General features: G+C 41.0%; 1 protein-coding gene across 2 annotated transcripts in view; it reads left to right on the forward strand.

The window, feature by feature from the left end:
* The window catches only part of Dnaaf9 (dynein axonemal assembly factor 9), a 128,076-nt gene that overhangs the window by 13,324 nt on the left and 89,495 nt on the right, over positions 1 to 25,257 (forward strand). For both annotated transcript variants that reach the window (XM_021653657.2, XM_021653656.2), the window contains exons 2-10: positions 2,635 to 2,714; positions 3,812 to 3,931; positions 9,261 to 9,385; positions 10,437 to 10,533; positions 11,364 to 11,470; positions 12,259 to 12,336; positions 16,073 to 16,171; positions 21,344 to 21,399; positions 23,035 to 23,170. In XM_021653657.2, the coding sequence (XP_021509332.1) occupies positions 2,635 to 2,714; positions 3,812 to 3,931; positions 9,261 to 9,385; positions 10,437 to 10,533; positions 11,364 to 11,470; positions 12,259 to 12,336; positions 16,073 to 16,171; positions 21,344 to 21,399; positions 23,035 to 23,170 (898 nt within the window). The remainder of the gene's footprint in view (positions 1 to 2,634; positions 2,715 to 3,811; positions 3,932 to 9,260; positions 9,386 to 10,436; positions 10,534 to 11,363; positions 11,471 to 12,258; positions 12,337 to 16,072; positions 16,172 to 21,343; positions 21,400 to 23,034; positions 23,171 to 25,257) is intronic.

Consider the following 25,257-nt stretch of genomic DNA (forward strand, 5'->3'; position numbering starts at 1 on the left):
ATTTGAAAAAGTTTTATGCATATGTTTTGCCTGTATGCATGTCTATGCATCACATGTGTGCCTGGTGCTCACAGAGGCAAGAACAGGATTAAGGTCCCCTGAACTAGAGTTATAGATAGCTGTGAGCCACCATGTGGGTCCTGGGGATTGAACCCAGATCCTCTAAAGGATAGCCAGTGCTCTCAATACAGAGCCATCCAGCTCTTTCCTCTCTGTTCTAGTGGTCAACCAAGAGCAGTGGCAGTGCTCTGTCTTGCTTTGGGGGTACTCTGGAACCTCCTTGGTCAATAAATTATAGGGTGGTATGCCATGCCTGTTATTGGGATTTTCATTTAATAGCCCATGTCTTCTGGGAGCAGCGTTGTCCATCCATGCAGGGTGCCTCCATTCAAATTATTTTTAAGTCATAATTTTTCAAGAGATTTATTATTTATGTATAAGTGTGTGTGTGTGTGTGTGTGTGTGTGTGTGTATGTATATATGTGGGTGTGTTGTGTATGTGTAGGTATCCAAGGAGGCCAAAAGAGGGCATTGGATCCCATGAGACTGGAGTTACAAGCAGGTGTAAGTTGCTGATGTGAGTGCTGGACGCTGGACGTAGGTCTTTGGAACTGAGCAACAGTGCTCCTAATCATTGTGTCATCTCTCCAGCCCCTTAAGTCATATTGTAAAGTGACATAGTAGTAAGTTTCTGTGAGGCTTTTTTAATAAATCCTTAGTTTAATAAGTCCTTTGGTTTTTCAAGACAGGGTTTCTCTGTGTAGCCCTGGCTGTCCTGGAGCTTGCTCTGTAGATCAGGCGGCCTCAAACTTACAGATATCCTCCTGCCTCTGCTTCCTGAGTGCTGGGATTAAAGGCATGTGCCACCGCTGCACAGCTATCAACCCTTAGTTTTGGCTACCTACCCACCCCTACTCGTTTCTGTTTCCTCAGACACCTACCATCATCCTCCTGAAATGCCTCCAATGTCTTCCCCCTCTTCCTTCATAGCACCTGTGTTCTACTATCCCCTCCCCCTCTCATGGGCCCTTTCTGGCTTCTTGACCTCTACAAACATAAGTTAAATACAGAAATCTAAAATTTGAAGCTTAGGGCTGGAGTGATGGTTCTCTTGTAGAAGACCTGAATTCAGTTCCTAGTACCCCCATTGAGTGACTCACAACCATCTCCAACTCCAGCTCCAGAGGGATCCAGTGACTCTGGCCTCGGTGCGCACCTGTATGCATATATACATACTTAACATTTTTTTAAAGGAAAAGAAAACTGAAAGCTAAAATTGCATAGAGAGCATGAGTGTTTGTCTTTTGGGGCTTAGATCATCTCACTATGATATTTTTCAGCTCTATCTGTTTTTCTGAAATTTTCACAATTTCATCTTTTTAGAGATGAATAAAATTCTGATGGATACACGTATTGAATATTTATTATCTGTCAGTTGATGGACATCTAAGCTGATTTCATTTCCCAGCTGTTTTGAATAGACAGCAATACACATAGATGTGCAGGTATTTCTATTGTAGGATATGAAGTCCTTTGCATATATGCTCAGGATAGCTAGACCATACAGTAGTTTTATTTTCAGCTTTTTGAGAAACCTCCACACATGGATTTTCATAGTAATTGCACCAGTTTATGCCCCTACTATACACATACCCCTCCCAGCTAGTAGACAGGGTTACAGTTTCCCAACATCCTCATCAGCTCTTGTTGTCATTTGTTTTCTTAATGATAGCCATTATGACTCTGGTAAAATGGAATCTCAAAGTAGTTGTAGTTGGCATCGCTAATGGTTAATGATACTGAACAGTTAAAAATGTTCATGGAGGTGAGGGAGTTAGACATGGAGGTGGCCAAGAAGGGTCAGGCTTGACCATGAAATGGGGTACTCATTTTGGGGGTAACTGAGAAGGAGCAGAGGGAGACTGAAAAGCAATAGAAATTATATTGTTTAAGAATATATGTCTCTGCTGGGTGGTAATGGTGCATGCCTTTAATCTCAGCACTCAGGAGGCAGAGACAGCAGATCTCTGTGAGTTTGAGGCCATCATGGTCTACAAAGCAAGTTCAGGACAGCCAAGGCTACACAGAGAAACCCTGTTGTGAAAAACCAATACACACACACACACACACACACAGAGAGAGAGAGAGAGAGAGAGAAAATCTCCTCCTGGGTGCAAGGAATATCCCTTCCACCAAAGGAATACAGCTGTAGAAATAGTGTGTCTCCCCTTGCTGAGACTCTATAAGGCAGCCATGTGATCTAATTAGAACTTAGTATATTGAGGCCCTTATATAATTTTTTGTTTTTGTTTGTTGCTTTTGAAACAGACTGATAAGGACTAAAATTAGGCTAAAGCAATGTAGAACCTTTTCTTTCACAATCTGCAGAAGTAAAAAGACATTGGAAAATCTTGGAATCAGTTTCTGATTAATTATGTCTGGGGCCTTGGTGCTATCCCCTACTCAGCCAAAGAGCCCCTGACAGTCCAGTTCATAATTGGTAGAAGAGAAGGGCGTGGTTCTGATTAAAGAGACAGGTACCAATTTCCTCACCTAACAAAACCACTCCCCTTGATCGTACCTTTTCGGGACTCTCGCACTGCCTCACTCAGGAAAACTGTTGTTCTGTTACAGCTGCAGCCGGCTCCGCCAGGTTCAAAGCATCCTGACACAGAGCAGCAAGTCGCAGCCTGATGGGATTCTCTGCATCCTAGGTCAGTGCTTTCATAAGGTGGGACTCAGGCAGCAGCAGTCTGTAGTCCTGATCTCAGGAAGATACTCGTAATACGTAAGGTGCATCGTAGGTTAGTGTCTTCCCGGTATTCATTCCTGTGGCATCTGGATCTGTTTTAATGAGAGTGACTATTGAGAGGGATGACAGGAGATAAAGAGTGAACTCCTGCCACAACCCTTTCTTTGTAAAACCACATAGACAGCAACTGCTTGACCCTGATCCTTGCATCCTGTCAATAGCTGTAGTCCTGGGATGTCTAAGACAGGACTACAGTAAAGTAGTAAAGGCAGCGTCATTTGATTTCCTTCTGTCTCTGGTCCAGCCTTTTTAGACTAGCTTTAGTGAGGGTCCTCTGCAGGAGCATATATCCCACACCACACCCTACAGTGCAATGCCATGCCTGGCGTCTGATGTTTGGGGACTTCTTATTATTCAGTCCTCTTGTCCTCTTTTTCAAACTACCTTAACATGGTTTAATTTGCTCACATACATTTTTCATAAGGATCTTTTTGAGATGTATTCTTAGACTAACTGAAAGTATTCCAAGATCTTAGTAAAGCAATAGAAGACCATATATTCTGGTTTTCTGCCCTTACAAATTGCTTTCTATGGGCCGAAGGTGGTGCTGGAACATCAGAGGACCCAGGCTTGATTCCCAGGACCCACATGGTGACCCATAACCATCTGTAATTCCAATTCCAGGGGGATCCAAGAGATCTCAGAGCGTGCTCTTCTGGCCTCCTTGGGTACCAGGCACACATGGTACACACATACTTGGAGGCTAAACACCCATACATGTAAACTACAAACTGAAAGAAAAAAAAATGCTTTTCAGAATTACCAGCCTTAGTAATTCTTGTTGCTTAATTTTCCCACCTATGTAGATCTTGAGCTCTAAGGAAGGCGTCTTATGCCTCAGCCTGTTTGTCTCACAAAGGGGTGTTTATTTAGTTTTAGCGCAAAACTGGTTTGAGCTACTGCCTTTGGCCATCAGGGCTTTCCTAAACAGGCAAATCACTGGCTCTTATTCTATTCCACAGTATAGGACAGCTAGTCATAGCCTACTTTGCCTTGCAGGAATTGACAGCAGGTACAATGAAGGCTGCAGAGAGCTGGCAAATTACCTTCTGTTTGGTTTATACGGTCAGAATACCACTGATATTGAGAAAACGGGATTTTCTGAAGAAATTCTAGATGGTAAGTCTATATTGGCAAATGGTAAGAGAGCGTGCTTTATTTCTTTGGATCCTTAATTCATGATCTTTTTGTAAAATATTGTTTTAATTTTATTGTATTGTGTGAGTGTTTTGTTTGCACGTGTGTGAGTTACAGATGGTTGTGAGCCACCATTCAGGTGTTGGGAATCAAACCCAGGTTGTCTGGAAGAATAGCAAGTACTTTTAGCTGCTGAGTCATCTCAACAGCCCCAGTTCATTATATTTTGTTTCTGTTTCTGCTTTTGTGGTTTGTGTTTTTTGTTTGTTTATTTGTTTGTTTTAAGACAGAGTCTCATATTGCTCTAACTGGTTTGAAATTCACTGTGTAGACCAGGCTGACTTTGAACTCTGAGATCTACATGGCTCTGCTTTCCTGTGCTGGGATTAAAGACATACACCCAGCATTCCATTTATGATCTTTTAATAGGAAAATATAATCATCCAAAGCGCAAGTAAATTCCTGCCTTGTTTTCTTTTACTGTTTGAATGATGTGTGGTACCCTAATTGGTCTTAAAATTGGTAACTCTCTGGCCTCACCCTCCCAAAGATTAATTATGCCAGTTATATTTTATCTTTTTAATAGTGAAAAATATTATTTTGGTTGGTAGAATTTTAGTAGATAGAATATTCGTATTGGTCATGCAGTGGGCAACAGACTGTCAACAAGCAGTTTACAGAATACGTTTACTGAGCAAATCATCTTTGAAACCAAAAGCAGACATCAGTGTTTGGCTTTATCTCTTGGCAGGGTACTAGTTTTTCTTACTATTGCCCATTGCTCCTTTTACTGAAGGTTCAGATTGTGTGCTGTTGCCAGTGAGACCACTTTCAGTTTCGAGGCAAAGATGAGCTGCTCTTGTGAGGAAGATTTTATGTGCCTCTTTAGCTTAGGAACAAGGGCCTTTTGTCCTGCTGTCTTTGGGAATTGTGTTTTGTGTGACTTTAATACAATGCAGGCTTTTTGCCTGCAGTCTGCCTTCTCTGGCTTGGAGACACTGCATGTGTTGATGCTGCTGTGGGCTGTTGCCCAGGAGCTATCTCTGATATCATATATTTAGCATTATAAATTGTCTGCAAGATGAGTCAGGAGACATACAACAAACAAGTAAAACTGGACAAGAGACAAGACGCTTTTACAAGGCAGCTGGGGAGGCCATGAAAGCAAACATTTGATGTCAGATGATCTCAGTTGAGTATAGTGGTTCTCAGTTGGGGGTCATTTTTGTGCCTTAGGGGACATTTAGCAATGTCTGAAGATATATTTGATGGCCATGGCTCAGTCTGTGGTACTGCTGGCATCTAGTGGACACCAGGGATGCTGCGAAGCATCACGATATTCATAAGAAGTTACACAGTGAAGAATTATTTCAAACTCAGTAGTTCTGAGTTGTACAGTCTTTGAAAATTTTACTGTGGTAAAGTCCCAAGTACTATCCATATAGCTTAGTTAAAGCTATTCTTTTTATTTTGAATACAGAAAAAGAGGACTAAAATTACTTTCTGTTAGTGTCCTTTCTTCCTTTTCTGTCATTCTTTCCTCCTCCATCTTTCTGTCTGAGGAGGCACTCTTACTTTGTACTCAAGTTCGCTTCCAATCCATGGCATTTCTCAGCCTGTTGCTAGGTTTGCATGTATGAGCCACTACTGTCATCTTCAATTGTTCTTTTTCTTTTTAATTTTTGATATTATAATATGTTTTCCTCTCCTTTCCTTTCTCTAAATCAGTGTTTCTCAACCTGTAAGTTACGATCCCTTTGGCAGACCTCTATCTCCAAAAATATTTACATTAAAATTCATAATGGTTGCAAAATAACAGTTATGAAATAGCAATGAAAATAATTTTATGTGTGGGGGCACTATAACATGAGGAACTGTATTGAAGGGTCTCAGCATTGGGAAGGTTGAGAAGTATTGTTCTGAACCCTCTCTCATGCCCCTCCTCCTTCCTTCAATTTATGGCCTTTTTTCTTTATTATTACATGCATATACATATTTACATATATATATATATTTGTATATATAATCTTTTCAGTCCATATAATGTTACTTGCATGTATGTTTCTATGGATGACCATTTTCACTGGACTACCAATTGGTGTGCTCTTCCCTGGGGAAAGATACCTCTCCTGCTCCTGGCTTTTCAGTTGCCTGTGGTTTTTTATGTAGAATTGAGACTTCAAGGGCTTTAACCCATCCACTTTGATATATCCATTGGTGGGGTCCTTGTTTTGTTCTGGTTGGGCCGTCATGTTGGGGAGACTTTATGAATGTAGCTTCTGACATTGCTAGCAGACACCATCAATTGTTTTTCAATTCATCTGTTTGTTTGTTTGTTTCAGATTTTGATTTAATTTTTTTTGACCAGTAAAGATATTTCAAGCCTTTAATCTCTGGGAAGCAGAGGCAGGTAGATCTCTGTGAGTTTAAGGCTTATCTGGCCTACATAGTGAGTTCCAAGACAGAGCTAGGTAGAGACCCTGCCTTGAATAAAATAAAATAAAAAATAAAATTTCATTCCAGGGGCATGGAGAGATGGCTCAGTGGTTTAAAAGCATTGGCTCTTTTTCCAGAGGAACTAGATTCAATTCCCTGCACCTTATACTTTGGTTCTAGGGGATCAGATGTCCTTTTCTGTCCTCCCTGCAGGCAGCAGGCACACAAGTAATACACAGCCATATATGTAAGCAAAGCATCCATACAAATAAAATAAAAATCTCAAATATAAAATAAAATGTCTTCCTTATGTGTAGTGGTTTGGGAAGAATGTATTTTGGAAGCTTGTTATTGCCACATGTTTCACTGCAACCATGGTGGCAAGGGACTTCAGTCCTAAAACAAAGGAGCCGTTTAAATCCCCAAAGATGTGCTTCTCTCTGTCTTTATCTTGTCATTTGACCCAGTGGGTATTTAACAAATAAGCATTTTACTCCAATTAATAAAGTTATTTTTAAATCCTTATAGTTAGAAAGCTGAGATCAGCAGCTTTATGCTTCTAAGTTTTTTAGGGGTGGGGGATGGGGTTGAGGCAAGGCTTCCCTCTGTAGTCCTGGCTGTCCTGGAACTTGTTAGACCACACTGATATCAAACTCACAGACATAAAACAACAAGCTCTTCCTGCCTTCAAGTGCTGAGATTAATGGTGTGGGCCACCACAGCCAGCATGCTTCCACTTTTAACCTCGCTGTGAGTAGAAAAAGGCCAACATGAGATACGTATCTTTCAAAGACATTTTAAAAACATTTTACATAATTCTACATTCATTTGTTTGTTTGTTCTGCCAGTACGCCTGGCCAGTGCAACCATCTCATGCCCTTTCCTCCTCTCTCTCTTCTTAGTTCTCCTGCTTCTCATTTGCCTGCTGCTGCTTTTTTTTTTAATTTGTTTTTATGCCATCATGCCCAGCTTGCTCCCTCCCCTCCCCTCCCCTCCCCTCCCCTCCCCTCTCCTCTCCCCTTCCCCTTCCCTTTCCTTTTTGTCCTTCCTTCTGTCCTTTCCTCTTTTTTCTCCTTCCCTACCTCCCTCCCTCTCCCTTCCTCCTTCCTTTCTTCCTTTTCTTTCTTTCTCCTCCTTCTCCCTTTGAGATAGAGTTTCAGCCCTGGCTATCCTGGAACTCATTATGTATGTAGACCATGCTGCCCTCAAACTCACAGAGATCTGCCTGCTTCTGCAGGCAGGTGTGATTAAAGACACCAGACCATATTTTCTTCTTTTATGTGATTGTTTACTCTGTTAAATACCAGAGTCCATTGAGAGCATAAAATGTGTGATTAGCTTTAGGAGTTATTTTAACACTTCTGTTTTGGATGTTAACTCTTCAAGGTTGTAATTCAGTGCAGAGTATGTGGTAAGTGTTTATGCCCCTACTTTTCCAGGTGTATAAAACTTCTTCTTTAGCAGGTAGTCTACAGGTGATTGAGGCTAGGGCTCTGGGGGCTGTGGGATATGAGGACACCCAATACAGAGACATGAGAGCAAGGCTCTTTTCTTCTCTTTGCAGTTTTCTCACTTCCAGCAATTCCTAGCTTGGTCTTGTTAGAGGGAGGCCTAGTACCTCTGGCATCAGAGAAACCATTGAGTGAAGGCCGTTTTTCTTTTGGATTATGACTGCTTTCATTTCCCACACTCAGGCTACTTTCATATTTCTGCTCCATTTCATTACCCTGTCTCATGGCTCTTGAATTTGCCTGGGTTTTCTTGTACCCTTGGGCTTTCTTTATTTACTTATCCATCAATGTTGATGGCTGTTATAAATCTGCAGTCTGTTGGTCTATTTTCAGAAGCTCTTTTCGGTTGCCTGTATTTCCTTCCTTCCAGCCTTTCCTGTGTAAAGAGTTCACTGCATACAGTAACCTCTAAGACTGGCAGGCAAAGTCCAGACTCACAATGGCTTGGAACGAAATGATCCTCTGGCCAAGAATTTTAGACACTGGTTTTAATGTGGAGTCCTTGTCATAACTGGTGCTGTTTCTTGGTTCAGTGGCCATGTTTCATCATCTCCTCATTCAAGTATATTGTAAAGCCAGGTATGATCATGCATGTTTGTAATCCCAGCACTTAGTAGGCAGAGGCCAGAGCATTGCTGCAAATTCAGGGCTAGCCTGGTCTCAGTAAATTCCAGGTCAGCTAGGGCTATATAGTCTAAAAAAGAAGCCAGGCCTGGTGGTAGAGTCCTAAAATCATAGCTGCTTGGGATGCTGAGGCAGGAGGATTATAAGTTCTAGGCCTCCCTTAGCTACATATTGAGTTTAAGGTCAGCTGAGGCAACTTCCTGAGACCCTCTCTTAAAATAAAAAAGTAAAATGGGTTGAGCATGGCAGAGTGCTTGCCCAGCATGTGCAAGCCCTAAGCTCCATCTTCAGTAATGCAACCACTCTGTCATCACTTAGTAAGTAAGTAGCATGGCCAAGAGTGGTACCACAGTGCTGACTTTGTTGAACTTTGCAGTACACTGTTTGGGTAAATGAAGCGTGCTCTTTTGACTTATTTTGGGCTTACACTGTCACATTTAGAAGGCCATCATGGGAGGAACATTGCAGAGGCAATAGAAAACCCTTACTGTCCACACCTGACTTTTGTTTAATTAAACAGTTATCCACTTGGACTCTTGTTACATTGTTTCTGAAATGGCTATGTTTTGTTTTGGGGGGCTTGTTTGTTTGTTTGTTTGTTATACTAGAAATGAACCCAGGGCCTGGCCATGCAAACCCTGAATTCCTGAACTACAATTTCATGCATTCAATGGGCAGAAATTGTCTGAAGGAAAATCTTCTGACAATTTTGTGTTTTTGCTTTTATTTTCCTCTTGTAGATGTGATTATACTGATTAAATCAGATAGTGTCCATCTGTACTGCAATCCAGTCAACTATCGATATCTTTTGCCTTATGTGGCACATTGGAGAAACCTGCATTTCCACTGCATGATGGAAAATGAGGTGAGAAGACAGGAGAGGTACTTCATTCAGGAAAGTGTTGGTTTGGAACAGAAACCCCTTTAAAAAAATTACAGATCCATTGTCTGAGTATGCATACATGGAGCTTTCTGTGGTGAAGCTTTTGGGTGTTAACCTGAAGGAGACAGGGGAAGCTTTCACGCTGGACTTGTGAGCCACCATCCTGCTGTGCTTCGCCTTCTTGGGTCTGCATCCTGTCTGTAGGATGAGTGCTGGGGGAGGGGGGCTGCCCTTACAGGCGTTTCCAGGCTGCAGCCCTCAAGCCACAGCAGGCAAGAAGAGCTGGAAATATCACTCAGTGCAAAATTGTAGGCTTGTTTAAATAGTTATAGGATGGCTCTTAATTTATTTTCTATTTTATTTTTAGTTATTTTGTTTGATTCAGGGTCTCACTATGTACCCTTGACTGGCCTGGAACTCAGATATCTGCCTCCCAAGTGCTGGGATTAAGGGGACACTCCACTAGCCTAGAGATTATTATTCTGTTTAATCTAACTTGATTATGCAATTTTTGAGTGAGTATAAACTTCATAGATGACAGGGCTGGGTTACAGTGTCAAAAAACCTGACATGCCCACAAAGCTTACAATTTTCTTAAACTTTGGGACATTTATGTCTGGGTTTCTTGGTGTCTATTTCTATTTCCCTTTGGGTCTATTTTCATTTTGAAAAATATGACTAGAAAGAAAATCGGGATTTTTCTGCCTGTAATATCATGGCAAATTCCACCTTGTATTGATTAATAACTTTTCTTTTCATGTGATTATTGGGGGCACTCGGAGGAACGGGTTTTTCCTCTCCCGTTTTAAGTCTAGTCCATTTTGAGTTGGATTTTTGTTTATGAGATGAAGAAATGGAGACTATTTTGACGAGCAAATAGGATAGATTGTCTTTAGAAAGCTATCCTTCCCTAGTTGCATATAGTTCCTGATAAATGCTGTTTAAAACAGTCTCTGAGAATATGCAGAGATCGTATGGCACTTTGAATGCTTTATCTCAGTAAAGTCTGTCTCCTTTTAATTTTTCTTTTTAGTATGAAGATGAGGAAGCAGCGGAAGAATTTAAGATTTCCAGCTTTGTGGACATGGTTCGAGACTGTAGTAGAATTGGTATTCCTTACAGCTCCCAAGGTGAGTATATGGGTTATAAACCCTTTGGAGTTTACATGTCAGGTATCCTGCATATCAGATATTTACATAATGATTCATAACAGCAGCAAAATTACAGTTATGAAGTAGCAACAAAGTAATTCTATGTTTGGGGGTCACCATGACATTAGGCACTGCATGAAAGGGTCACAGCATTAGGAAGTTGAGAGCCACTGGCGTACAGGGAAATTTAATGTGGAATACAGGGAGAAAATCAAGTTTATCAGTGCTAATATTGTAAGGGAAAAAAGCCTGAGTATTGAAACTATTGTTACAAAAAGAACACCCTTTTTTGTTGTGTTTTGATACAGGGTCTCACTGTGTAGTCTCCCCTGGCTATGTAGACCAAGCTGGCTTCAAACAAAGAGATGCACCTGCCTCTGTCTCTTAGGTGCTGCTATTAAAAATAAATGCCATTACACTGGGCCCTAAAAAAATATTTTTGATTTGGTAGTTTTTTCTTGAAGAATCTAATTGCCTCGTTCTTCAGATAAAAGAGCCAAATTTAGGGCTGTTAATAATAGACTTATTGAATGGTGCAAATAATTTGTAATAGAGTACTATTTACTTTTTTTTTTTTTAAGAAAACAAAAATGTGAACATGTAATATGGAGAAATCTGAATTTATGTTACTTGCACGTGATTTTAATTTTTCTTGAATTTTACTTTATATTTCTGGTTTCAGTATCTAACCTTCTTACCACCCTGGTAAATTTGTAAGAAATGAGGCCTGTTTAACCACATGAGATTGGTTTCAAACTGTTATGTCCAGGATAGCATTTGATGTGTGTTGTTATATGTGATTTCTCTAGGTCACTTACAGATATTTGACATGTTTGTGGTAGAGAAGTGGCCAATTGTACAAGCCTTTGCCCTTGAAGGCATTGGAGGAGATGGATTTTTTACCATGAAATATGAGGTATGTTTCATATGTGTAAAGACTAGTATGTTTGGGTTTTTTCACAAAATGAATGTTCATTAAAAAACAAAACCAAACAAAAATAACCACCAAAGCCAAAACAAACAAAACAAGATCTCACTATGTAGTCTTGGCTGGCCTGGAACTCCTAGAGATCCATCTGCCTCTGCTTCCTAAGTGCTGGGATTAAGGGCATATGTCACCATGCCTGACTTTGAAAGAGATGGTGTGCGCACAATGTTTTTTATTTCTATATTTATTGTATCTTGAAGATGACCAATAAATATCTGTTCAGAGAACTTAATGAGTGAGACTGTTAAAGTTTAGGATTGAATTGCTAATTCCAATACTCAAATGATACAGATAGGCAGATCTATGAGGGGTTTTTTTATTTTTATTTTTTTATTTTTATCAGATCTATGAGTTTAAGGGCAGACAAGTCTACACAGCAAGCCAGCCAAAGCTCATGTATGTGTAAACCTGTGGGTGCCATCATTGAATGTAACTAGATGATACATTAAAGATTCTGAAAATAATTTCCTGGAATGAGAAAGCACTTATTAATTTGTATAGGTTCAAATGTGATTAATAAAATGTTGTTTATTCTAATGGAATTAATAAAGCCTTGGTTTAATAATAATGAATACAGTTAACAAAATTAATAATTTATAAATAGCAATATAATAAATATAATTATATTTTCAGTTTATTATTATCAGAAGGGTAGAAGTACTTGACTGTCCTGGTGATTTGACTTAATTATTTCAATGTTTTCTCCTTTGTTGCAGTTGCAGGATGTGAGTTTGAGTCTGTGGAATGTCTACAGCAGGATGGATCCTATGTCTCTGGAGAATATGCTGTCAGAAGTAAGGAGCCAAAGCATAGTTAACATAATTATGTTACATTATCCTATCCAGTTACCCACTAAAGGTATTTAATTTGAAGAAATGCAGGTCATATCTTAGTTTGCTTTAATCAAAGAGCCTCTTCCTAGATTGTCCTAGATGCCTGCAAAGGAAAAAACCTGGCAGAACCGAGGCTTCCTCTTCCACTCTTGAGGAAAATGCCTCCTGCCTGCTGAGACAGGTAGTTTCACCTGAAGGCTTTATTGGTTGTTGCCCCTCCTACCAGAGGAGGGGTATTATACTGGAGTTCAGTAAAATAATGTCTTTTGTAGCATGAAAAATTAAGATGACAAGTTGCTTAAAGAGCTCAAGGTTTAGAACCGAAGTGTCAAGCTTGTCCTATTGGCTAGGTAGTAATATCTTAACATCCTCCCTAGATCCCTTACAGCTGCTCAGCAATATCATTGTAGCACAAAAGCTATTCTAGACAGTTCTTAAGCTGGGTGTGTCTTTGTTCTACTGCAATTTTATTTACAAAAATGTGTCCTACCCTACAGGCATCAATTGTTATCTTGGTGTGGTGGTGCCTGCCTTAGATCCCAGCACTCTAGAAGCACAGGCTGGCATAGCTCTTGAGTTCAAGGCCAGCCACCCATATATAGTGATTTCCAGATCAGCCAGGACTATACAGTGAGACCCTGTCTCAGAAGAAATAAACAAAATCTTGTAATAAGGCCAATGAGATGATTTAGAAGGTAGGAAATCCAGAGGAGAGAACCAGCCTCACAGAATTATCTAATCTGTAAAATAAATAAATGGTCATAGTTTACCAGAATTAGGTGAGATGTGTCCTGGTTAGACTATATAATCATTTAGAATAGGGTAGAGTAGAATGTGTTTACTGTCTTATATAGATGTGTGTGTGTGTGTGTGTGTGTGTGTGGAGAGAGAGAGAGAGGGAGAGAGCAGTAATTAAGGAGGAGGAGGAGGAGGAATACCTAAGACTGATCTACTTGGAGGTTGCACAAAGAAAATTAGAATCTGTCTCTCTCCTTCTCTGCACACTCCATCCCCATTGTCTAGTATTGCCAGAAATTACATGATCATCTGGAAGTTTTGCTGCTTCTTACTTGCGCCCAACCATTTCTCCAGAGAGCTCCTTTGTGTTTGAGTGAGGAATAAGTTTAGAGGCCAGAATTTAGTTTTATTCTACTGTGAGTATTGTTTCTAGTTTCTTTGGGTAGAAGGAAATAAAAGCAAAAAGCTAAGAAAAGAAAATAGATTGTCTAAAAAAATTGTATTTCCATAGAATAGCAAAAAGTAGCTGGGTGTGGTTGGTGCATGCCTTTAATCCCAGCACTAAGGGAAGCAGAGGCAGGAGGATCACTGTGAGTTGGAGGACAGCCTGATCTATAAAGGGAGCCTAGGGCAGCCAAGGGTATACAGAGAAACCTGTCTTGAAAAAACAAAACAAAACAAAAAAAAAAAAAAAAAAAAAGGAGGAGGAAACAAAGTTACTTTATGTCCCAGAGGAACTTCCCCCAGAAGGTCAGAACTAAAATACAGTTCTCTCTTCTCCTTGTCAAACACAAACAAAAATGTAGCAAGTGCTTTGACAGCCAGGAACAGATCAAAAAAGTAAGATTCAGGCTGGTTTGGATTTCTTCATTGTAAAATCTAAAAGCAACAACAAAAGAACAGTAAAGCAGCACTTATAATAGCTCCCCCACCCCCCCAAAGTATAACTCCAGAATTTTATATTGTGAAGTAGTAAACGTTTGAACGTTGATTACTGACATGGCTGTTAACACCATGTGTCGTCTTCTGAAAGAGCAGTCTATGCTTTTAACCATTGAGCCATCTCTCTAGCCCCCCCTTTTCTTATTGCTTTTCTTTTCTTTTTTAATGATGCAGAATTGAAGTTTCATTCAAGAGATTTTAATATAGATTTAAGCCTTCAGATTACTGGAAAGAGTCTTAGGAATAGAGTTAAGTGTACAAAAGCATTAGGAGCTGTGTTCCTGGAGACCAGGAAGAAGGTCAGATGTATGTTCCATTGTCATGCAACTATGGTTAGGGGTTAATAGTATTAGGAGTTTATTATTATTATTATTTTTAATTTTACATATATGAGTGCCCTATCTGCAGGTCACATGCATGTCAGAAGAGGGCATCAGATCCCAGTTGTGAGCCACCATGTGGTTGCTGGGAATTGAACTCAGGATATCTGGACGAGTAGACAGGGCTCTTAACTGTTGAGCCATCTTTCCAGTATTAGGTTTTTACGATAATTATCAGGTAAACTCGAGAACTGAAAACAACTTACTAAATTTTAAACTTTCTTTTAGTTTTTGATGACGATAAAACTGAAATCAGGGTATCAAGAAGCAAAGTCAGGAAAATCTATTTATTAATACCTGAAATGGAACATTGTTTAGAAGAAAATTTCAAATGAAAATATGAAATGAAATACTAAGGAAGAAAGAACCGATTAAAAAGAAAGTAGAAGATCTACCAAGAAGCTTCAGCCTTTAATGACATTTGCCATGTAAGCCTAATGATTAAGATAATAATAATCCCTACAGTGCACATCAAAGTGGAAAGAGAGAACTGACTCTGTTGGCCTTCCTGGTCAGGTGGGAAGGTATCCAGGTTAGGGAAGGGCATCCTGAGACATGGGAGCCCAGGAATTACACAGCTCTGAGGTAGGACAGTGTCCCACCACTATTCTGAGACACAGAGCCCAGGAACCACACACCTCTGGGAAGAGGTCTTCTCAGCAGAGACATTGCAGTTCCCAGGGGAGGGTTACTCCAACCCCTGAGTAGCTGAGGAGCTTTGGAACCTGAGCCCCACTCTTTTTTTAATTTTTTTTCTTCATAATTTATTCATTTTATATCCCAATTGAAGCCCCCTCCCTCAACTCCTCTCAGTCCCACCCTTCCATCAACTTCCCCCCTATCGCCTTCCTCTAGTCCACTGAAAGGGGGAGTTCTCTACTACCTGCCATCTGCCCATAGCTTGTTAAGTCTCCTCAGGACTGCCTGGACCCTCTTCCTCCGCGGACTGGCAAGACTGCATCATCAGGGGCGAGTGATCAGAGAGCAGTCAACTGAGTTCATGATAGAGGCAGCCCCTGCTCTGCTCTCTCAGAGATCCACATGGAGACTGAGCTGCCGTTTGGCCACATCTGAACAGGGGGTCTAGGTCCTCTCCATGTATGGTCCTCCAGGTTGGAGCATCAGTCTCTGCAGGACCCCCTGGGCTCAGATCTTTTAGTTTTGTTGGTCTCCTTGTGAGGCTCCTGTCCTCTCCATGTCCCTCTATCCCCACACACCTCTCTTCCTCCATAAGACTCCCTGTGTTCTCCCCCAAAATTAGCTATGAGTCTCAGCATCTGCTTCAATCCCCTGTTGGGTGGAGCCTTTCAGAGGACCCTCTCTAGTAGGCTTCCATCCGGTTTCCTCCCTTTCACCGCTTCTGGTGTCTATACTGTATGGCATTCTGAATGAGATTTAAACATCCTCTTTATGGTCCCCCTTAGTGTTTAACTTCTTTAGGTCTGTAGATGAGCCCCACTCTTTCTCCAACCTCTGCAGCTCCCAGGGAAGGCTTACCCCAACCCCTGATGAGCTGAGGAGCTAAGGGCCTCAGCCCCACTCTTTCTCCAGCCATTGCAGCTTTCAGGTAAGTTCATGATTCTGTTCTCTTAATGTACCTCTTACATGACACTCTTTGTTTTCTTGCTTTTAAATAGGATTTGGTGGGGTTTGAGCATCAGTGGACAAGCTTCTTTGCTAATTTTGACACAGAAATCCCTTTTCTGCTGGAGCTTTCAGAATCTCAGGCGGGTGAGGTATGTAGGTAAAAGGTCATAAAGAAAAAGAAATATGGTGAATTTATTACTGTTGTTATTATTTTATTGTTGAGACAGGGTCTGCCTTTGTGACCCTGACTGGCCTGGAACTTACAGATATCTGTCTGCCTCTGTCCCCCGAGAGGCAGGGTAAAAGCATGTACCACTGTGCCTGACTTATTAATTTTTTTGAAGGTTCACCACTCTAAAGGTTTGTTTTGGTTATCCTTTCTATAAGTCTTATTGTGTATGTCATAAAAGAAATTCCCCCCTTGCCTATAAAAAAAACACACACATTATGTTAAAGGCCTTGGTTTCAATTCCCAACATCCCCAAAACATTTTTTTTTTTCTTTCTTGTGCCAGTTTCTCTACTAGGAGGATATTCACCTTTCAGCATGGTGTCCCCAGCCAGTGTATATGTTGAGTGCTCTGAATACCAGCTGAGCCCCTTGGTCAGGAGTGCCACGCTACCATTCCAAGCTGGCATTGGTAATGAGTTAACAGCTATTTGGTCCAGGCTAAAGCACACTTCATGACTAAACTGAACTATTTTGAAAACCAGGAAACAGAACAGTAAAAAACAAACAAACAAAAGAAAAAAGAAAAACTACAACAAAAACTCTTCAGTGGGAAGAACCAGAGAGCTATGTTGAGCCTGCCCTGGGGGCTACCTTGGGCTTAGGTGTCACTATACATATTCTGTAGTGTACCATGGTAGCCCAGAACAAGCCTCCTAGCTGACCATCAGGAGTTGATCTGGAGCATTTTACACAGACACACACACTGTATTGTTATACATTGCTGCTCTTATTCTTGAAGACCTTAATAATTAGGAACGAATCTTAACTGTTTGTTTTTACTTTTCTCTGGTGCTTTGCATTCCTCTGTATGAACCAGTTTTCTGTGTGGTATCTTCCTCCTCTAAGTATGTCCTTTAACCTTGTTTATAATTAAGTCTAAGGATGATGAATTCTTTCAGCTCCAGTACGTACAAGGGAAAGTGATAAAGATTTTTTTCCCCTCTTTGTTTGGAGACGGGCTCGCACTGTGTAGTCTGGGCTGGCCTTGAGCTCACTGGCTTGCTGCTTCTACCTCCCCAGTTCGGGAATAATAGATAGTGTCTTAGTTATTTTACTATTGCCATGAAAAACCACCTTGACCAAGGCAACTTAAAGAAGAAGAGTTTATTGGGGTAGTTCTAGAGTCCATGACCACCATGGCAGGCAGTATGCAGCAGGCAGGCATGGCACTGGAGCAGTAGCTGAGAGCTTGTATGTGATCCACCAGCAGGAGGTGGAGGGATACTGGACCTGTTCTGGGCTTTTGAAACCTCACAGTTCATGCCAGTGACACACCTCTCCACAAGGCCACACCTCCTAATCCTTCCCAAACAGTTATGAACTGGGAACCAAATGTTCAAGCATGTGAGCCTATAGTGTCCGTTTTCATTCAGACTGCTTCAGATAAGGATCACCACTCCCGACTTCAACTTCATCTCTGAAAGATATTTTTGCAATGTATAGGCAACTTTCTATAGTTTTTTTTTTTTTCCTTGCAGTACTCAAAGGATGTTGCTCTATCAGTTGTTCCACCAATGTTATTCACATTGATTCTGGTGTCAAGACTTTCTCTCAATCTTTGTTCCTGTGGATATAGGTCTTTTTTCCTTTGGCAGCATTTAAGATTTCTCTCTCTCTTTTTTTTTCTATTCGTTTTTAAAATTATAATTTAATTACTATTTTTTTCTTTCCTTTTCTTCTTCCAGGCCCTTCCATATACCCTTCCCCACTCTCATGTAAATGCAAGGCCTTTAAAAAAACTAATCATTATTGCATGCTCATTGTTTTTCTAAATAACTTGCTCAGTACATGCAATGCCTCCTGTCTGCACATCTTCATGCTGAGCATTCGCCACTGAATAGCTGGTTAGTGTGCTCTTCTTTGGGGAAGGCTGCCTTTCCTGCTCCCCAGCTTTTCTCCGTAATTCTTCATGTGGGAATGAGGCGCCACGGGCTTTCCTCTGTCCTGTGTGGCTTGTTCATTGGTGTCATCTCTGTTCAGCTCACACTTGGGCAGTCATGTTGATGAGACTTCATGGTGCATCTTCTAATGTAGTAGGTGACACAATCTCATAGCAACTTCCATGATCCTCTTGCCCTTTCAGTTTTTCTTTCCCCTTTCCCACAGAGTTCCTTGAGCCTTCGGTGTGGGAGCTTCTGTAAATGTATCGTTGGGATGGGAGACTCTGCTTCCTACTGGTTCTGCATAATTTAATTAAGACATGTCTGTCTGTCTGTAGTTTTCTTCACGTTTGTTTGAAAGATTTACGTATGTATGTGTGCTTGCTTCTCTGTACACACACCGTGTACGTGAGTACAGGTGCCCACAGAGACCAGAAGAATGTGTTGGATCCCCTGGAATTGGAGATAGTTGTAAGCTTCTAGGAACTAAGCCTGGTTCCTTTGCAGGAGCAGCCAGTGCTCTTAGCTGCTGCTGCGCCATCTCTCCCAGCCGCCTCTTCATGTTTCTGTGCTTGGCTTTGTTGAGCTTTGTAGCTCAGTACTGATGCAGTTTTCATTAGGTTTACAGAGCTTTTGTCTGTTATTCAGTATCATTTCTGTTTTCATCTTTCCTTCAAGGACTCCAAGTAAATAAAAATTTAGACCTCTTGAACTTGTCCTGCATTTTACTAATGCCATTCTCTATTTTTTTATTATTAATTCTTTTTTTCTGTATTAGTGTGGTTGTAAGAGAGAAAGATCCAGATACTCGAGAAGAATGCTCTGGAATGTCATGTTTTGAAGCTGAGGGTGTAACCTGGTGAAGTGCTTACACAGCGTGCGTGATATCCTGGGTTCAGCCCTCGCACCACACACACCGTGTGTCGCTCTAATTTCCTGCTTCCTGCAACCCGCCCTCTTGCCAGCCCTCCCTTAACAGGGAGGCATGACTTACTTGAGTTTCTGGCTTATCTGTTTTGTTTTGTTGTGTTTGATTGGTACAGATGAAGCAATGTGTGCGTTTCTTATATCCTCTTCTGTCTCACATTAAAAAGTATAGAGTCATTTCCATTGTTTTTCATTTAGCAGAAAGTTCTGATAGGTGTGGTACCACATTGCACAAAACGAACAAACACAAACTAACAGAACAAAAACAAAGACGTCCTGGAACTCTCCAGATCAATTCCTTGGGAGCACTTCATTTCTCCCTACTGTTCATATATGTCGTAGTACGGGTTTATCTCTGTTCTTGTAAGTATGCATATTTAGGTTGTTTTCAATATTTTGCCATTGCAAACAGTACTACTACCTTAGCAAATAAGGGTGTACTTGAGTATTTTCATATTCTTGGGCATATATCTAACTAGTAATGAATATTTTCTGGGTCAAAAGGTAACCTGTTGCCAAGTTCCTTAAAGACATTGTTCTAATTTGCATCCCACCAGCCAAATAGGCTGCATGTTGCTTCACACGGTCACTACAGTATCAAGTTTAACCGTGAGTGTTTTCAGTCTCGGGGCTGCAGGGACAGCCCTGTGGCGAAGAGCATTTCCTGGTCTTGCAGAGGTCCAGTGTTTAATTCTCAGTACTCACCCGAGTGGCCTGATCTCCAAGGGCACCTGCATTCGTCTACACACAGATACATAATTAAAAATAAATCACTTGTTATGGTGGTGCACCTTTACTCCAAGCATTGTGGCAGTTGGATCTCTGGGAGTTTCAGGCCAGCCAGTGCTACATAGTTAAGACCTTGCCTTGAGCGTAAACAAACAAACTGGTGTACTGCTTTGCTTGGAATCCCTGCTCTTTGAAAGTGGAAATAGAAGACTCAAAAGTCCAGGACAACCCTTGGTCCTGTAATGCATCTGAGGACCTCATTTTGATACTTTATCTCAAAAGAAATTCTAAGTAAAGTTAAAGAATCTTAATATAGATATTGAGTATTTCTTCCATGTTTATTAAAGTTTCATTGTTTTTTTTCTTTTTGCTCTGAAATGTATTTTGTGTAAATTATCATTATCCATTTGTGTACATGTGTGTTGTACATGTGTATATGCTGTCACGAGTATTCTGCCCACATATGTGTCCACCCGTATGTAAAGGCTGGAAGTCAGTGTCAGGTAATTTCCTTGATTATGTCCCATCTTACTTTCTACTGACTTACTTATTCTTAGCTTTTGTGTCTAAGTGTTTGCCTACATGTATGTCTGTGTGCTGCACATGTGCTTACTGCCCGCAGAGGGGAGTGTTAGCTGGTTAGCAGGAGACGCTGTTAGATCCCCGGGAGCTGGAGTTGCAGATGCTTGTGAGCCACTGTTTGGGTGCTGGGAACCGAACCTGCGTCCTCTGCAATAGTAACAAATACTCTTAACTCCTAGCCATCTCTTGAGCTTCCACAGTAATACTCTTGATATAGAAGATTCAGTGATAATATATACATTTTAGAACAAATAATAAACTGCAATATAATCAGGAATAGTATATGGATATGATAGAAAATTTACCAAAATGTTAACAGTTCTTAGAGTTTGTGTGTGATTTATTGTATTCTTCAAAGAAGAAATAGTGACTAGTTAAAAAGAACACAAAAGATGTTATTGAAGGCACTGAAATTTCCTTTTGAAATTCTGACCCTTTTGAACATGAAATTCTGTATAGTAACTTTTGATTCATAAGTTTAGCCTAATACTTTATCCAAAATCAGGGATTAGCCCTTTGGCTTCCTAGGAAGAGTTTATCATTATATATCTCTGTTTTTTAATTTGCCCAATTACTGACTTAAATTAGCATATTATAATTATGTTTAAAGTTATTGGAATGTAGGGACTTTAACAAAAAGAAATATTACTGACTTGAGCTGTAGATGCTGATTGGTCAGGGTTCATTTCTGTAGTTAAAACTATGCGTTTGAGTGTTACTGTTTTATTATTTTTTGCCTCTTGCAACCCTTTTTTTCTATTTTTTTTCCTATGTTTTGTTTCATTGCTATGCCCCAAGTTCATGATTTTATCTACCACATCTTTCTGTGTTCTTACACTCTGTACATATCTTTGTCTTTCTGTTACATACTACTCATACAATTCCTGATGGGTGTGTGTACATATATACATATGTGAGAGTTTTATTATTTTCAAAGCTGTTGCCTTACATCAGATATTGACTTCTTTTTAGCCATTCAGAAGCTACTTTAGCCATGGAATGATCTCCAGCCACATTACTGAAAACAGGTATGTTGCCTGGGAAGGAAGTACAAATGGTGATAAAGATAATGGAGTTGAAAACAGGAGACCATCTAAGTTGAGTTGCTGAATATGGAGTTGAATATGAATATGAAGTTGTTGAATATGGAGACCATCTAAGTTGAATTGACAGTAGTTTACAGCATAAGAAATCTGTAGTTGTGGTTTATTTGTCTTGGTGCTTAGTACTTTTGTATTTGCTTTATATTTCTGTACTTTTATAGTAAAGAAATGGCTGTTAAAATGTTAAAAATAATCTGCTTCAATCTAAAATAAAGGAATTCTTGTTCTGTCCTTAGCTCAGGAACTCGAAACTGTGTCCAGCTACAGCCAAGGAACAGTAGTATTTAGGGTAGAGGGTTAAGATGAATTAAGCTAAGTACCCAGCACCTTGCAAAAGATGGGAGGGGTAAGGGTTTCTGAGTATTTCCTTCTGCATTTTTGTCCTGATTAGCAGGAGTTTTGGATTTGGTTTGGTTTGGTTTTGCTTTGTTTTTGATGGGTAGAAGAGGCAGATAATTCTTCCCTTTTCCCTCAGGTCCAGTCCAGTCTAATAGACTGTCTTAGATAGGGCTACATTGCTGTGAAGAGACACCATGGGCATGGTGTCTTGTAATGGGAAACATTTAACTGGTGCTGGCTTACAGCTTCAGAGGTTCAGTCTATTATCATCATGGTAGGAAGCATGGCAGCATGCAGGCAGACAAGGTGCTGGAGAAGGAGCTGAGAGTTCTACATCTGGATCCACAGGCGGCAGAAGTGAGACTGTGTGACTGGGCATAGCCTGAGCATATGTAACCAAAAGCCCACCTCCACAGTAGCACACTTCCTCCAACAAGGCCACACCCACTCCAACAAGGCCACACCTCCTAATAGTGCTACTCCCTGTGGCCAATCGTTCAATTCATGAGCCTATGGAAGCCATACCTATTCAAACCACCATATAGAGAAATCACCTTTCTGAAAGTTTTAGACACATCTTTTTCTGTTTAAAGTGAAACTTAGCTTGAATTACGTTTCTGAAGAAAAGTGAGTCATGTTCATTTGATTTGCTGGATGGTACAGGTGGAGTAGCCTTGGTAGCTCTCAGGAATGCCCTCTAACTAAACTGTCTGAAGGGACTGGTGAGAGTACTGAACGGGCACAAGGTGGGAGTCTAGTCGAAGGAGATACCGGCAGTGGGCACATGGGGAGGGGTGTGGCAGGGACGCCATTAGCAGCCTCCTCTCCTCCTGCCCTCCTGAAAGGTACTTAGAAGGTGCTCGCTGCTCTGTTGTCTGTTGGATCTGAGTAGTCCAACTCCTATGATTCTTTAAAAGCTGTAATTCAGCTAACATTTTACCTTATAAGAAATGGGGGATCTTCATTATATTTTTGATAACAGACTCAAGGAACTGATTCCTCAGAAAGGAGGTCAAGTGGGAAAGTGTAAACTGAGCAGGGATATAGTTCTCATCAACCCCCATGAGTCTCTGGGAAGAATCAGAGACATCTGACATCCCTTCCAAGCTAACCAAGAGCATTAGTAGATTGGACTTTGCCCATCCTATGGTCACACCACTCAGAAAAGCCTCAGATGCAGTCATGGGACCTTGTCTAATCTCATTTGACTTGCTGTTCTAGCCCTCATCGGCAGCCGTTTGTTCTCTTCGGTAACCATTCCACACGAGACAACCTGAGCGCTGGCAGCTTTAACTTCCCTTCTGAGGGGCACCTGGTTCGAAACACCGGTCCTGCAGGCAGCTGTGCCAAACACATGGTGAGTTGCCAGACTGGCTGCTACTTGATTAATTTTACTGTGTAATAACAAGAAAGGGCTGCTGGCCAAAAGGAGCCCTTTTCAGTTATTATGTTGACTTAATCCTGAACTTGAAGTTCTTTTACAGTGAAAAGAAGTGATTTGTAATGCACGGTATAAATTTTAATAAGTATTGGGTATGGTTTTGGAAACACTTTAAATTTGTTTACATTTGTGTGTGCGCATGTGTGTGTGTGTTTGTGTGTGTGGTGCAGAGGGGAGGCCATTACCTGTGCATCACAATACATGTGTGGAGGCCGGAGGACAAATTCTGTGGAGCCAGTTCTTTCCTTCTGTCTTTACGTGTGTTCCTGGGATTGAACTCAGGTCATTAGGCTTCATCCATTGAGCTGTCTCACCTACCCTCTTATTGCTCTTTATTACATGATGGTATATTGCTTGCTATAGTCTTTAAAAGGAGACATTAGGGGCCAAGGAACTGGCTCAGCATGTTTAGATTCCCAGTGTCCACATAAAAGCCTGGCACAGTGATGCAAGTATGTGTGATCCCAGTGTGCTCCTTTTGCAAGTATGTGTGACACCGGTGTGCTCCTTTCGCAAGGCAGGAGACAGAAACAGGAGATCCAGAAGTTTGAGGATCAGCTAGCCCAGTGTGTGCAAAACAAGGTAGAAGAGTAGAGACCACCATCTGAAGCTTATCTAAACATGCACCACATACACCGTGCTGTGTTTATTCCTGCACCCACATAGAGGAACATGTACAACCCTCCATACACACATGCACAAATAAAAGGGACCATTACACTTGAATATGGGACTCTAGTGATTGTCAAAGTCTATGCTGTCTTTATAGAATTGTAAGTATTTTTAAGTGTTTCCAACAAAGTAGTTTTTTAAATGTTGCAGAAAATTAGGATAGCTAGGGTGGTGAATGTAGTATGGTAATTATTTTTTAACAAGGATTTTGAGAACATGAGACCCAAATAGATATGGTTTAGCATTTCTGGGCTGAAAGCTTGAAAGCCTTGGGCCTGCTCCAAGCTAGCTCAGACTAGAGGTCTACCAGATGAATGTGCTGTTGGATCCTGCAGCTCTGATGTGCTAGTTAGCATTGACTGCCAACTTGCTACAACCTGTAATCACCTCAGCAGCAGTAACTCTTTTTATCAGACACGTGGCATGGATGTGAGGGATTGTCTTGATTGTTAATTGGTGTGGGAGGACCTAGGCCACTGTGACAGTGCTATTCCCCGGAGTAAGGGGTAGTCTTGAGCTATATAAGAAAGTTGCCTAAGCATGAGGCTGTGAGCAAGCCAGGTGATGAGCCCATAAGCAGTGTTCCGCTGTGGTCTCTGCCTCAGATTCCTGCCCTGACTTCCCTGAATGGCGGACTGACCTGGAAATATAAGCCACATAAATCTTTCCCTCCTCAAGTGGCTTTTAGTCCTAGTGTTTTATCATAGCAACAGAGGAAATTAGAATACCCCATCATAATCTTCAGAATTGTTGGAATATATAGAAAATGCTGGAGGAGAGACATCTCTACATGTTATTGACTTCAGGTATTAAATACAAAGTAGAGAGGAGAGTGTGGCATGTATACCCCATCTTTTAAAGGGGAGCAGGATCTTGAGAGGTAGTGTTATTCCCAGTTTTCTAGACCTCCTGCTCAGATGTAGCAGATTGCAGCTCAGTCTTCGTGTGGGTCTTTGAGTAAGAGGAGCAGGGGCTGTCTCTGTCATGAACTCGGTTGCCTGCTCTTTGATCACTTGTCCCTGTTGATGCAGCCTTGCCAGGCTGAAGAGGAAGAGGATCCAGGCAGTCCTGATGAGACTTGATAAGCTATGGGCAGATGGCAGAAGAGAACTCCCCCTTTCAGTGGACTAGGGGAAGGGGATGGGGGCCAAGACGGAGGGAGGGAGAGTGGGATTGGGAGGAGCTGAGGGAGGGGCTTCAATCGGGATATATAATGAATAAATTGTAAAAAAAAAAAAAAAAAGGAAAAATAAAGATAAAAAATAAAATGTTAGTTTAAGGGGGGGGGGGGCGAGCAAGAGGACAGGGATAATTTTCCTTTCACCCAATAA

The sequence above is a fragment of the Meriones unguiculatus genome, chromosome 18, assembly GCF_030254825.1.
Source record: "Meriones unguiculatus strain TT.TT164.6M chromosome 18, Bangor_MerUng_6.1, whole genome shotgun sequence".
NCBI classification, from domain to species: Eukaryota; Metazoa; Chordata; class Mammalia; order Rodentia; family Muridae; genus Meriones; species Meriones unguiculatus.